The sequence below is a fragment of the Mauremys mutica genome, chromosome 13 (genome assembly GCF_020497125.1).
Source record: "Mauremys mutica isolate MM-2020 ecotype Southern chromosome 13, ASM2049712v1, whole genome shotgun sequence".
Lineage (NCBI taxonomy): Eukaryota > Metazoa > Chordata > Testudines > Geoemydidae > Mauremys > Mauremys mutica.
In genome coordinates, this window is record NC_059084.1 from 33,261,325 (window position 1) to 33,275,677 (window position 14,353).

Below are 14,353 nucleotides of genomic sequence, written 5' to 3' on the forward strand. Positions count from 1 at the left end.
CTAATGTCCAACCTAAACCACCCTTGCTGCAATTTAAGCCCATTGCTTCTTGTCCTGTCCTCAGAGGTTAATTTTTCTCCCTGTAACAACCATTTATGTATTTGAAAACTGTTATGTCCCCTCAGTCTTCTCTTCTCTAGACTACACAAACCCAGTGTTTTCAATCTTCCCTCACAGCTCATGTTTTCTAAACCTTTTATCATTTTTGTTGCTTTTCTCTGGACTTCCTCCAATTTGTCCACATCTTTCCTGAAATGTGGCGCCCAGAAAAGGACTCAATACTCCAGGTAAGGCCTAATCAGTGTGAAGTAGAGCGGAATTACTTCTTGTGTCTTGCTTACAACACTCCTGCTAAAACATCCCAGAATGAGGTTTGCTTTTTTTGTCTCAGTGTTACACTGTTGACTCATATTTAGCTTGGTCCTGCTAGCGAAGGCAGGGGCTGGACTCGATGACCTTTCAGGGTCCCTTCCAGCTCTATGAGATAGGTATATCTCAAATTATTAATTATTATTAGCTTGGGATCCACTATGACCCCCAGATCCCTTTCCGCAGTACTCCTTCCTAGGCAGTCACTTCCCATTTTGTATGCGTGCAACTGATTGTTCCTTCCCTGGGGCTGGGGCTGGGGCTGGGGCTGTGACCCCCACAGGAGAGACAGGCCCAGAGACCCCCAGCCCTGGGGCTGTGACCCCCCCCACACACACACACAGGAGAGACAGGCCCAGAGACCCCCAGCCTCCACAGGAGAGACAGGCCCATAGACCCTAGGCCCCATGGGAGAGACCAGCTCAGAGCAGCCCCCCCCCCGCCCTGGGGCGGTGACCCCCACGGGAAGAGAGACCTAGAGACCCCCATCCTCCATGCTGGGGTTGTGCTCCCCATAAGCAAAACAGACCCTGAGCCCCTTCAAACCCACTTGCATTGGGGCCATAACCCCACAGGAGAGAGAGGCCTAGAGTCCCCTCTGACCACCTGTGCTGTGCTGTGATCCCACAGGACAGATGGGTCCTACCCCTGCCCCACAACCCTTCACTGAGTTCTTCACCCACCCGGATCCCCGTCCCTGGGCTAATAGCCCCACCACATGCCCCATCTGGGCTCCTGCCCCATCCCTGAGCTCCTACCCCCCACCCCTGTGCCCCATCCCTGAGCTCCTACCCCCTGCCCTGCAGCCTGGCTCCTACCCCCACCTGCGCCCTGTCTCTCGGCTGCTCTGTCTCTCTCCCAGTCGCTGTCTCTTTAATGTTGTGATCAATAACCAGGACTCTACCAAATGTCACCGTCTAAACAAAGAAAAGAGGGGGGACTGGGAAAGGCCCTTGTCTCCCCCCATGCCTGGCAGCCCGGCCTGTGTGGGACACCCCCCCCCCCCCCCGGCCCTGCCACCATTTTGAGCTGGGCGGCGAGAGGGGGAGAAAACTCCCGGCGCTGCCTGTGCAGTGATGAAAAGCTTAAAAAATGCAAATTGCTGCATGCATGCCTGCTCCATACAATGAGGGGGGAGGCCGGCCGCTTGCCGCTCTGCTCTGCTCAGTCAGCCCCAGCCCAGCGCTGGCGCGGGGGGCTCCCCAGCTGTCGCCTCGCCCGGCCCGTGAGTAGCTGTGCCGCGCGGCCCACGCCAGCGCCCCCGCCGCCCCATGGCTGGGCGCCGGCCCTGGCTCCAACTTGGGAGCAGGTGCCGTGCAGATGGGGGAGGGGGTGCCCGGTCAGGGGAAACTAAGTCAACTTTTGCTGTGGCTCTCCCGCTGGCCGGGGAGGTGGCGGGGAAGAGGGGGTGCTGCTGGCCTGCGTGGCACAGTGGGCCTGCTCCCCAGGGCAGCCCTTTGTACTGCAGGCGCGAGCCGGGGCCTAGGGGGGAGGGGTCAGTTTCTTGGGGGCCGGGGGATAAAAGATGCTTGGAGGCAGGGGGGGCTGGGGCGCTCCCGGCCAGGGTGGGGGCGCAGGGGCCAGGCGAGCTGGAATGTGCTGTTTTGCATGAGCACAAGTGGCACAAAGGAGTCAGGCGGGCGCTGCTGCTGCTCCGGCTCCGGCTCCTTTTGTTCTCCCCGGCTGGGGGAAGGGGCCAGCGGGGACAATCCCGTACTTGTCTGGGCTCCCCGGCTTGGGCAGGGGGGGCACTTGCCCAACTTTGGGAGCTGCTGGCTGCAGGGCAAGGCAGGAAAGCGGTCCCCGGTGCGGCCTGGGGGAGCTGGGGGGCAGGGCGGCCGCTCTCCCAGCGGCAGGGGGGAGACGGACCTTAATCCTTTTTCTTTGGGCTCCTTTCATGGAGGCCCCAGAAGTTTGTGCAGACGGATGGGCGGGCAGGCGGGGGAGGGGATGCCTTGGGATAAAGCCCTTTCGCAGGGCCGGCTCCCTCCCCCGCCCCTCGCCGGGACAGGTGCACACTGGCGAGCAGACCGAGCTGGGAGCTGCTCCCCTCCTCTGCCCACACTGGGCTGGCTGGCTGGGACCCGGGGCTTCCCTGAGGCCTGGCGCTCCCCTCTTCCCTGGGCCTCGCTCTGGGGAGCTCCCCCTCCCCCAGCTGGGCCGGCCCCATCACAGGCGGCAGGGCCCCCAGAGCGAAGGGGGAAAGGCGCTGGCGCAGGGGAAAGGAGGAGGCAGGGGGTCACTGAGGGCAAGGGCAAACACCCAGGCGGTCAGGGTTAGGGTTAACCCAGCTGCCTCCCAGGGGCTGCCATGCACCATGGACATGAGTCAGTCCAGGGGCCAAGAACTCGGCCGTCTCCATGCAGGGCTCAGGATGCGGTGACGGGATAGTGACCTAAGCCTGGGGCCTACACCCTGCACCTTCCCTGGGGCAGGGCCCTGTGGGGAAGAGCATGGGTGTGAGGGTAGCCCCAGGCCAGGCACAGAGAGCAGGGTGTGCGGAGCCTCCATTCGCCGTGGCTTTGCCCCTTGACTAACTTCCTTCTGGCAGGGCTCTGTGCAGGGAATCACAGCACAGTTAATATCTGGGGTGGGGAATCACAGCAAATGTCACAAAGCTGATTTATAAATCCATGGGGTGGCCCCCTCTGGACACTGTGCCGTGCTGGGCACCCCGTCCCAGAGACTAGTGCATATTAGCGGTACAGTGAGAATTATGAGGGGCTGGAAACAAGGTGGATTGCTAAGAGGTGGCAGGACCCGGGTCTATATAATACCGACCGGTCTGGAGAAGGGGGGGCCTCCCTTCTGACAGCATAAGGACAAGGGCTGGTCAATGAGATTAAAAGGGGGAATTGAAAACGGATCAAAAGAAATGCTTTTTCACACACAAGGAGTGACGAGCCGGTGGAACTCTCTGCCACAGGGTGTTGCTGAGGCCGAGAGCTGCACCCGCTTATAAAGATGCACAGGCAGTTTCTCTGGAGTACAGGCATGTCCAGGGTTATAACAGTTCATGCCAACAAGGAGATTATTCCTGCTTTGGGGCTTAAGGCATTAGCGAGCAGGATGAGATCTCCTGGGGCTGGGGGGGCAGGTTACCGCACACTGCTACCACACGGGTCCTACCCCTGCCTCTGCAGCATCTGGTGCTGGTCACTGTTGGAGAGAACATCTGGGTTAGAGGGGCTGCAGCGCGGCCCCAGCTGGCAATGCCTGTGTTCCCGGGGGCTCCCAGCCAAGGTCAATAGGTCACTGGGATCCCAGTGGGGTCTGGGCATGTAAGGGCTAGCAGGGACCAGAGCACTAGCTGGGGCATTCTCCATGCAAAGTGGGGTTTGCCCTCCAGGCTGTGTGCATGGGAGCCCCTGGCCGGGCAGAGGCATGAGGGAGAGCACTGAGTACAGACAGTCACTAAATCGCTGCCCATCTCCACTGGGAATTCCCCCCCCCACACACACACACACAGGCTGGGGGGCTTCGTACCACTGCCCATCTCCGGTGGGAGTCCCTCCCCCCTGCCTGAGTGGGTGGAAAGAGCTACGGGCCGCTCCTCTTCACTAGGACACCCTTCACCCCCACAGAAAACTGATTTTTTTTTTCTTTTTAGTGGCAAAATACGTTTGTATTTTTTCAACAGAGTCAGAATTTTCTGGGAAAACGTCTCCCCGTTTTCTGACCAGCTTGAAGTGAAACGTGTGGGTGCTGTTTGCTCAGTGCCTTACTGTTGCATTCAGTGGGAATCCCCACCAGCCTTTCAGGCCATCTTTTCGATCCCCTCCTCCTCCTTTCCTTGTGTCCTGGCTGTGCCTTCCCACTGCCTGCCCACCATTGTCCCCAGTCCAGACCAGCACTGAAATTATTAATGTGGACAATGCAGCCACCACTGGGCATGGCACTGAGTCTGCAATGAGCCCATGGGGGTCAGAGGAGTTGTCTCCTGGGAACTGGGGCTTCAGGCTCTCTGCAAAAACAGGCAGCCACCACAGCATCTGAGGGCACACTTCATGTCTGAGAGCTCTGTTTGCTTTGTGGGCGACCAATGGCTGTAAATTCCAACTGGGAACAACATGCAAATGCTTAATAAGGAGGGGAATTGATGTTAGAGCAACTCACAGGGTGGATTCTCCATCACTAATCAAAGATTGGGCATCTCCTTCTAGCAACTCCACTCTCAGTCAGCCAGACATAATGCAGGACTCACTCAATTACCTGACTTAGGCCAAAGCATGTCAGTCCTTAGAGACTAAATGGTTATGTGCCAGAGGCAGAGAACGGGAGACTGCGGCACACCAATGCCCATGCTGCAGAGGAAGGCGAGATACACCCCGCCCCCCCGGGTCCCTGCCAATCTGAGGGGGAAATTCCTCCCCAATCCCAAATCTGACAATTGGTTTGACCCTGAGCAAGACCCACCAGCCGAGTATCTAAGGCAGAATTCTCTGGATCAGCTCACAGCAGCCACATCCAGTATTTCCTTCCAGCTGTGGATGATCCCTGATGCTTCAGAGGAAGGTGACCCCACCTTCACCGCCTCAATCCATCTGGCAGCTGTGCATGGGGAGGAAACATTCTTCCTGACCCTGCAGGAGCTGCAGCCCTGAAGCATGACATTGGGTGATAGTCATTATCATTATAGTCATAGTCCCAGTTCAGAGCTGCAAGTGCTCTGAGCAATGTGGCACTGACTCCCTGTCCCCTGGTCTGTGGCCCTTTTCAGCCAAGGTCCCAGCAGGCCCAAGGAATCAGAGACAAGGCTGAGAAACATCCTCTCAGGTTCGATCCCTTCAGGATGCGCTCATACCCCCCGCCTGCTCCCCACGTGAGGCCGAGCTATGCTGGGCAAGGCCCAGTGGCCATCTGGCATCGTCCCTAGTGACAATGGATAGTCACTGGGCCAGGGAGAGCATGAGACTGAGTCGATCGCCTGGGGCTTGGAGCAGGCACTGTACACAGTGGAACAGCTCCAACAGCTGCCAGGGCCCCCTCCTGCAAAGGGGGAGACCCAGGTCAAGTCCCTCCTTCCTATCAGCACGGGGGAACTGAACCAGGGGCTGCCCCCTCCCAGGGAAGTGCTGTGACTGCTGGGCTAAAGGTGAGACTGGAGGGCTCTGCTAGGCCTGGACAAAGGCCTGAACCAGTCCAGTCTCGGTAACGTGTTTGGCTCAACCAGAAATGGATTGTTTTGTGTTGCAGAAAATTTTCAAAATGTTGGGATTTGGTTCAGCCCAAACCTGTCAGCGACCCGAACACGCAGCTGTTCACCCAGCCCATGACTGCACCAGCCCCTGGTACCACATGGAGGCTGGGCAGGGGACTCTGGCTTTGGGTCTGGGCTGGCTGGGCAGAGGGCCCTGGGCTGGGCCAGGCCAGGCTAGCTGTGCAGGGAGCTCTGGGCTGGGTTGCGCCAGGCTGGCCATGCAAGGGATCTGGGCCAGGCCGGCTGGGCAGAGGGCTGTGCCCTGAGCGGGGGTGGCTGGGCAGAGGGCTGTGCCCTGGGCGGGGGTGGCTGGGCAGAGGGCTGTGCCCTGGGCGGGGGTGGCTGGGCAGAGGGCTGTGCCCTGGGCGGGGGTGGCTGGGCAGAGGGCTGTGCCCTGGGCGGGGGTGGCTGGGCAGAGCACTCTGGGCCAGGCCAGGCTGGCTGTGGAGGTGAGCATGGATTTAGAGGTAGGGTTGCCAGGTGTCTGTTTTTTGACTGGAACGCCCAGTCGAAAAGGGAACCTGGCAGTTCCGGTTGGCACTGCTGACCGGGCCGTTAAAAGTCCAGGTGGCAGCACAGCAGGGGCCTGGGGCTAAGGTGGGCTCTCTGCCTGCCCTGGCTCTGTGCAGCTCCTGGAAGCGGCCGCTAGACCCCTAGGTGCATGGGTGGCCAGGGAGGCTCCGCGCACTGCCCCGCCCCGAGTGCCAGCTCCGCAGCTCCCATTGGCTGGAAACCGATGGGAGCTGCGGGGGTGTTGCCTGCAAGCACGAGGGCAGCGCACGGAGCCTCTCTAGCCATCTAGGGGCTGCAGGGACATGGGAGCCGAGGTGAGCACTGCCGGGACCCTGAACCACCTCCCACCCCCGCCTCCCTGCCCCAGCCCAGTGAAAGTGAGTGAGGGTGGGGGAGAGTGAGTGATGGAGGGAGAGGGGGGATGGCGCAAGCAGGGGCGGGACCTCAGAGAAGGGGTAGGGCAGGGGTGGATCCTTGGGGAAGGGGCGAGGAAGGGGTGTTTGGGTTTGTGCGATTAGAAAGTTGGCAACCCTTGTGATGCTGGTTTTGGGAGGTGTGTGAATTCCAGTCTGATGCTGGTGTGTGTGAAACTGACGTCTCATAGACTCTAAGGGCTGAATGAACCATCATGTTCATCTAGTTCTGACCCCCTACACATCACCGGCCACAGAACCTCACCCACCCCACTCCAGTAACAGACTCCGACCTCTGGCTGAGTTACTGACATCCTCAAATGTTGGTTTAAAGACTTCAAGTTACAGAGAACCCACCCTTTGCTCTAGTTCATAACAAGAAGTGACCCGTGCCCCATGCTGCAGAGGAAGGGAAAATGCCCCAGGGTCTCTGCCAATCTGACCCAGGGGAAAATTCCTTCCCGGTATCAGATATGGCAATCGCTTAGACCCTGAGCATGTGGGTGAGACCCACCAGCCAGACCCCTGGGAAAGAATTCTCTGTCGTAACTCAGAGCCCTCCCCACCTAGTGCCCAGTCACCGGCCTCTTGGAGTATTGGGCCATATGCCAGGCAGGCAGTCCCATCATAACATCCCCTCCAGACACTTACCAAGCTCAGACACTGCTCCCTTTGGGAGGCTGTTCCAGAACTTCACTCCTCTGATGCTTAGAAACCTTTGCCTAATTTCAAGGCTAACCTTGTTGATGGTCAAGAGAGCTGGGGGTGCTAGTGCACCCCCTGGCTTGAAGTAGTAATAACAAAACAACTGAAATACATGGTTTCTGCCTTCAGCACCCCACTGAAAACGTTTTTCCAGCACCCCTGCAAAGAGGTGGCTTTCTTTGCTGATCCATCCCTTGTAGGCTTTCAGCTTTCTCTCACTAGCCTGTTTGAGATGCTTGTTCATCCAGCTTGGCCTGCAACCCTCCCTACAAATTTTTCCCTTGCTTGGGATGCCGACTTCACATAGCTTTGACTGAAATTAATTCCAAGCCTCCTCCACATTCAGATCCTTGAGTTCCTCAGGCCAGTCCACTTCCATAATAAGTCCCTTAATTTTGTAAAGTTTGCCCTTTGGAAATCAAGGACCCCAGTGCAGACCTATTTTTGCTTGTCCTTCAGTTTAGTTTAAACTGAATTAACTCATGAGCACTCAAACAAAAGTTGTCCTCTACAACCAGTTCTTTCATGCGGTCCTTGCTTCTTACCAGCACTAGATCTAAAATGGCATCACTTCTTGTTGGTTCAGCAACTATTTGGTGAAGAAATCTGTCAGCTATCACATCCAGGGACATCTGGGCCCTACTATTATTAGTAGCACTTGTCCTCCCTCCTATATCTGGGAAGTTAAAGTCTCCCATAATCACATAATTCCCAGTAGTATTTCTTTCATTAAAAACCTTAAAGAGGTCTCTATCCCTATCCAGACCAGATCCTGGGGGGTCTGTAGCACACCCCGAGCACTGCCCCAGGGGAGTCTCTGTTACCTTTCTTCCCCAAAGTGATTTTGACCCAGATTCCCTTTTATCCATTCCATCACCTCTAATTTCTTTACAATCTACCTCATCGTAAACATACAATGCTGCTCCACCACCTTTACCTTTATTTCTGTCTTTGAGGAGCACAGAGCCTTCAATACCCGTGCTCCTGCCATAACTGCTCTACCACCATGTTTCTGTTATCCCTGTAATAGCTGGTTTCACTTCCTGCACCAGCCATTCTAGCTCCTCCGTTTTGTTACCCAGGCTCCTTGCATTGGTGTACAGACATCTTAGCTGTTTCTGCTTGGCTTGGCACAGATTTCTCGCCCATTAGGTACAGTCATTATACTACCAGCATCACCTAAGACTATTAGTGTCATTGGTTCTGGCTCTGTCTTTCCTCTTGTTGTCCATTCTCCTACCCTCTGCTGTTCCTGTCTCCATTGCTCTATCCTCTTGTACTTGATTTTCCACCCGCTCAGTGTTAGAATCAGGCATGGAGATTACATGAGCATCACCCAACCGTCTTCCCCGAGTTCCTAGTTTAAAGCTCTTTTAATGAGTTGTGCCAACCTCCAGGCCAAAAGTCTATTTCCCTCCCTACTCAGGTGGAGTCTATCCCATGAGAACAGGCCTCCCTCCGTGAATTGCCTCCCAGTGGTCAACATCCCAAAGCCCCCCCCTTATAGCACCACAGCCTGAGCCATCTGCTGATGATCATAATCTTGTCTCGCCTTTGCTCTACTCCTCTAGGGACAGGCAGAATCCCATGGAAGATCCCCTGAGCCTCCATTGCTTTAAGTGTCTTCCCCAGCTTGGTATACTCTCCCTTGAATCTAGCTGTATCATTTGTTCCCACGTGAAGGACAGTCAGTAGGTTCTTGCCTGCTCCCATCAGTATCCTCTTCAGCCTCAGGTCCCCATCCTGTATCTTAGCTCCCGGCAGACAGCACCCCCGGCTGTTCTCCGGATCAGCTCTGGTGACAGGCCTGTCTGTTCTTCTTAGCCCTGGTCTATACTACGACTTTAGGTCGAATTTAGCAGCATTAGATCGATTTAACCCTGCACCCGTCCACACGACGAAGCCATTTTTGTCAACTTAAAGGGTTCTTAAAATCAATTTCTGTACTCCTCCCCGAGGAGGGGATTAGTGCTGAAATCAACCCTGCTGGGTCGAATTTGGGGTAGTGTGGATGCAATTTGACAGTATTGGCCTCCGGGAGCTATCCCAGAGTGCCCCATTGTGACCTCTCTGGACAGCACTCTCAACTCAGATGCACTGGCCAGGTAGACAGGAAAAGCCCTGCGAACTTTTGAATTTCATTTCCTGTTTGGCCACCATGGCGAGCTGATCAGCAGAAGTGACCACGCAGAGCTCATCAGCGGAGGTGACCATGGAGGAGGAGGGATGCACAGGGGTGGGGTAGTTGCAGGGGCACCCCCTAGAATGGCCTGCAGCTCATCATAGAAGCGGGATGTTTGGGGCTCTGACCCAGAGCAGCCGTTTGCCTCTCTGGTTCATTGATAGGCTTTCCTGATATTCCAGGCAGGACTGAATCTCCATTAGATGAAACTTAAAGAAGGGAATGACCTGGAGTCACTCCCATTTATGTCCAGGCGCCCCCGACTGACCTCACCGAGGCCAGCCAGGAGCACCCATGTCTGCCCAGGCGCCCCTGACCGACCTCACCGAGGCCGGCCAGGAGCACCCATGTCTGCCCAGGCGCCCTCGACCGACCTCACCGAGGCCAGCCAGGAGCACCCATGTCTGGCCAGGCGCCCCCGACCGACCTCACTGAGGCTGGCCAGGAGGAACCAGGAGACAGCAGCAGATGGTACAATACGGCTCCTAATCGTCTTTGCTAACTTGCAAAGGCAAGGAGCTGCTGCTGTGTAGCAATGCAGTACTGTGTCTGCCAGCAGCACCCAGGAGACGTACAGTGACAGTGAGCTGAGCGGGCTCCATGCTTGCCATGGTATGTCGTCTGCATGGGTAACCCAGGAAAAAAGGCGAGAAACTATTTTTTGCCGTTGCTTTCACGGGGGCCGGTGGTGGGGGGGAGGTTGACAACATGTACCCAGAACCACCCGTGACAATGTTTTTGCCCCATCAGGCATTGGGAGCTCAACCCAGAATTCCAATGGGCAGTGGAGACTGTGGGAACTATGGGATAGCTACCCACAGTGCAACACTCTGAAAGTCGACGCTAGCCTCGGTACTGTTAATGGTCTTAAATGAGAACACACACAATCAACTGTATCAAATCAATTTCTAAAAAAATTGACATATTAAATCGACCTAATTTCATAGTGTAGACATACCCGTAGTAGGGAATCCCCCGTCATGGAGACCTGCCTTTTCCGAGGGATGGTGCAATTCTCCACCCTCTCGCCCTCCGTTTTTTCTGGCTGTGTCTTCTTGTCTTCTACTCTCACTTGCGGTCCTCAGCATGTCATCCTCTCCGGTCCTCCTGGGGCTCCGAACTCTGGATCTCCATTGCCTCTTCCCCTCTTCTTGTAGAACTAGCCGCTCTTCTCTTCTTCCTCACCCTCCCAACTTCTGTCACTGCCTGCTGCGCCCCTTCCTTTTCCAGCTCAGCAAACCTCTTCCTCAGCTCTACTCTTCACTAGCCGGGTCTTTTCTTCTGCTTGGATCTCAAGCTTCCACTGTGCACTTACCCAACCTGGCAGGCTAACCTCGCAGCTCTCCGGTCTAGCCTGCATCTGCAAGTCTGGAGGTTTCCCTTCAGCTGCTTCCCTTCATCAGCCGCTCAAATCCCCTTTGAAACACAACCAGACTTTCTAGCTGCATCTCCAGACCTTGGGTCGTCTCCTCCATCAGCTGTATCAGGCAGCACTTAAGGGTCCCTCTCCAGAATAGCGTACATCCTGCAGCTTCCACATCCAGTCACCTTCATTGTCTCTGTCGTTCCTTGGGTCACTTGCACTGCTGCCTCTGGAGGAGTCAGAGCCTTCCCACCTAAGCTCCTGTCTCTGCCCCGAAGGAACAGGGTCTTGCCTCCCTTCTCCCACACACCTCCATTCAAACTCCCCTGTTTTCAGCTCTGGCTGCTGTGCCGCTGCTCCGGAGTCCCTGTGCAATGCTGGCATTGGGGGTGAATCCTACATTGTGGGTGTCCGGAGTGAATCCCTGGGTTACAAATTCTGAGCTCTTCTGATTTTTCTCTCGCAGCCCATGCCACTGTCTGTTGGGTTTGAAGATGCACCCGGCCCCATCCCCTCGGCTGCCCTGAAAGAGCAGGCCTGAAGCATGTGATCGCTGACACCATGGAGGTGAGTGCTCTTCCATCCCGCTGGGATCCCATTTCCTAGCCTTGGGCCTGGAGGCCCCCTGGAAAGGAGAACTGATGAGGGTGTAAACACAGACAGTGGGATTCCCTCACCCCGGCCCGGCAGGGGATTGGAGTTGCTGAGTTTCATGGAGCCACAGAGTCTGTGCTAGGCCCCAGCTTTTAACACTGTCCATTCTGGAGGAACCCATCAGTGGGCCAGAGCCCTAAGGGGTCCAATGCTTCCTTCAGGGGAGGCCACGCGGCCTCAGTGCCTGAGCCTCGGGGCTCCAGCCGTTTTGAGTCACTCCCTGAGCTGTGCTCAATGAGTCCAGCTGAGGGACTCCAGCTCAGAGGCATCCTCCAGGTCAAACGTGCTCAGCAAATATTTACAGTGGCACCAGGCAGCATTTTCAAACCAGGCAGTGGTTTATTGTCGCCTGGCACACAGCATTGGAGGGCTCGGGTTAGCACAGAGACAGAGGTTAAGACGCAGTCCATAAGGTGAGAGCAGAGGCCCACACTTCGTCCCCTGCTGGTCACCTCTCATCCTTTGTCTCCAGGCAGGGCCCTGCTGAGTTCACAGCCCCACCTGCCTGCGCTGTTGAGTGCCGATTGTTCAGTGCTTGGGGCTTCCTTTGTTTCTTTGGACCCTCTGTTGGGCTGGGTTGGTTTCAACCAGTTCCTTAATGACCCTATTCACTGCAGACAGCAGTCCAGACAGCAAGGTGTCACCCACACCATGTGCCCTGCACTGCCCCCTTTTCCCTCCACTGAATAGCAATGCAAACTACAGAGGGAAACTGAGGCATGTGTAGGCTTCATGAAAATATTACAGACAATTCCCACTTTGTCATATTGGACCCTTGGGTTAAAGGACCCATTCAGGGAAATTAGGGAATTGCTTTGCATCAGTTGTCACTGTGTGGAGCTGCTACCAGGGTGGCACTGGAGAGGCCGCCAGAGCAGTGTCGTTCTGGGGGCCCCTCCAGACAGTGTAGCTGTGACGGTCTCACTTGGGGCAGCTTCCCCCTCTCACAGCGATGGGCTCAGGCTCTCTGCAGACTCAGGCACTGGTTATTTTAGGTCCAAAATCACAACTTTTTTCCTGACCTGGGAAATCCATTTCCAGCCCATCTCTCACCCAATCTCCAACTATTGGGAGTTAGGAGAGGGCCTTTCCTGGGTGCCCTTTATTCCTCACTTGTCTTCCAGCTCCAGTGCTCCCCTTCCCTCTTGTCCCCTGCAGGAGGTGGACTCCCGGTCGCCATCCCCACACAAGGCGGTGGACTCCAGCCCTGCCAGCTGTGCAGCCCTGCCGTCTCCCCCACTCCAGCAGGAGCCTCTGCCGTCCCCCCTGCCCGAGGAGCTGTCCCCTGGCGAGGGCGAAAACCCGGCCTTCAACGGAGAGCTGGACCTGCAGCGCTACTTCAATGGGCCAGGGCCTGCACTGGGGGCAGGCGGGGGGCGCAAAGCCCGGCCCTACTCCTGCGCCGTCTGCGGCAAGCGCTTCCGCTTCAACAGCATCCTAGCGCTGCACACGCGGATCCACGCCAGCGAGACCCCCTTCACCTGCCCCTACTGTGGGCACCGCGCTGCCCAGCGCGGCCTCCTGCGACTCCACCTCCGCTCCCACCGCCCTGAGGCCTGCGCCCGCCTCAGCCACCAGAGCCGCCTGCTGCTGGAGCTGGAGGAGCGGGCACTGCTGCGGCGCGGCCCGCCAGCCGCCAGCGAGGGGGAGGAAGAAGAGGAGGAAGAGGAGGAGGAGGAGCCCCCCCCGCTGCCTATCCCCCCGCCAGCCCCGCCCCCTGCCCCCCCGTCACCCCCACCGCCGCTGCCTCCCCCCAGCTTTCGCTGCCCCTTCTGCAAAGGCAAGTTCCGGACGGTGGGGGAGCAGGAGCGACACCTGCGGATCCTGCACCAGCCCTACAAGTGTGGGCAGTGCCCCTTTGCTGCCGCCCAGGAGGGGGAGCTGCAGCGGCACAGCCGGGAAGCCCACCCCCCCCCAGCGCCCCCAGCCCCCGCCGCGCCGCCCCCCGCCGAGTTCCGCTGCCAGGTGTGCGGCCAGGCCTTCACCCAGTCCTGGTTCCTCAAGGGGCATATGCGCAAACACAAGGACTCCTTCGACCACAAGTGCCAGGTCTGCGGGCGCTGCTTCAAGGAGCCCTGGTTCCTCAAGAACCACATGAAGGTGCATCTCAGCAAGCTGGGGCTGAAGGGCGAGCGGGGTGCGGCCGTGCCGGCGGCCGGCGGGAAGCCCAAGGCGCCTCGGGGGCTGCTGCTGGGCTATGAGGCCCTGTACCCTGCCTTCCTGCCGCCCCCGGACAAGGCCGAGCAGGGCTCCTTCCTGGGCTACCTGGAGCTGCGCCCACCAGGAGACGCCAGCTGCGCCGAGCGGCTCCAGGCCACGGCCCGAGCAGTGGAGAGTGGGCAGGAGGCGGCTTCCCAGCTGTGGGGCGAGCGCCGGCGGCACAACAGGGGTGAGGCGGCCAGGGAGGAGGGTGGCGCCAGCGTGGGGCAGCACCGCTGCCCCGACTGCGCCCGGGCCTTCGCTACCTACCAGCAGATGGCCCTGCACACCCGCAGCCACCGGCCCCAGGATAGTGATTGGGCCAGGGGCCGGGCCCTGGGGGCGCTGGCTTCGCTCCACGCAGCAGCGGGACACGGGCTGCCCACGGATGGCGGGGGCGGCTCCAACGCAGGCACCGGCTGGGGCACGGCCCTACCCAGCCCGGGGACACAGGGTGAGTATGGCCCCTCCACCCCCACCACCCTCCTTACCCCACTTACATACCCCCAGCACCACGGCCCTGCCCAGCCCAGGGTGAATACGGCCCCCACAGCGCCCCCCACCTTATCCCACCTACATACCCCCAGCACCACGGCCCTGCCCAGCCCAGGGTGAATACGGCCCCCACAGCGCCCCCCCTTATCCCACCTACATACCCCCAGCACCACGGCCCTGCCCAGCCCAGGGTGAATACGGCCCCCACAGCGCCCCCCCTTATCCCACCTACATACCCCCAGCACCACGGCCCTGCCCAG

General features: G+C 58.1%; 1 protein-coding gene across 1 annotated transcript in view; it reads left to right on the forward strand.

Annotated features, from left to right (window-relative positions):
• Positions 1-1,333: 1,333 nt before the first annotated feature.
• Positions 1,334-14,353, forward strand: part of LOC123348304 — a 45,950-nt gene continuing 32,930 nt past the window's right edge. The window contains exons 1-3 of the mRNA XM_044985821.1: positions 1,334-1,594; positions 11,212-11,312; positions 12,558-14,052. Coding sequence (XP_044841756.1) covers positions 11,307-11,312; positions 12,558-14,052 — 1,501 coding nt within the window. The 5' untranslated portion in view covers positions 1,334-1,594; positions 11,212-11,306. The remainder of the gene's footprint in view (positions 1,595-11,211; positions 11,313-12,557; positions 14,053-14,353) is intronic.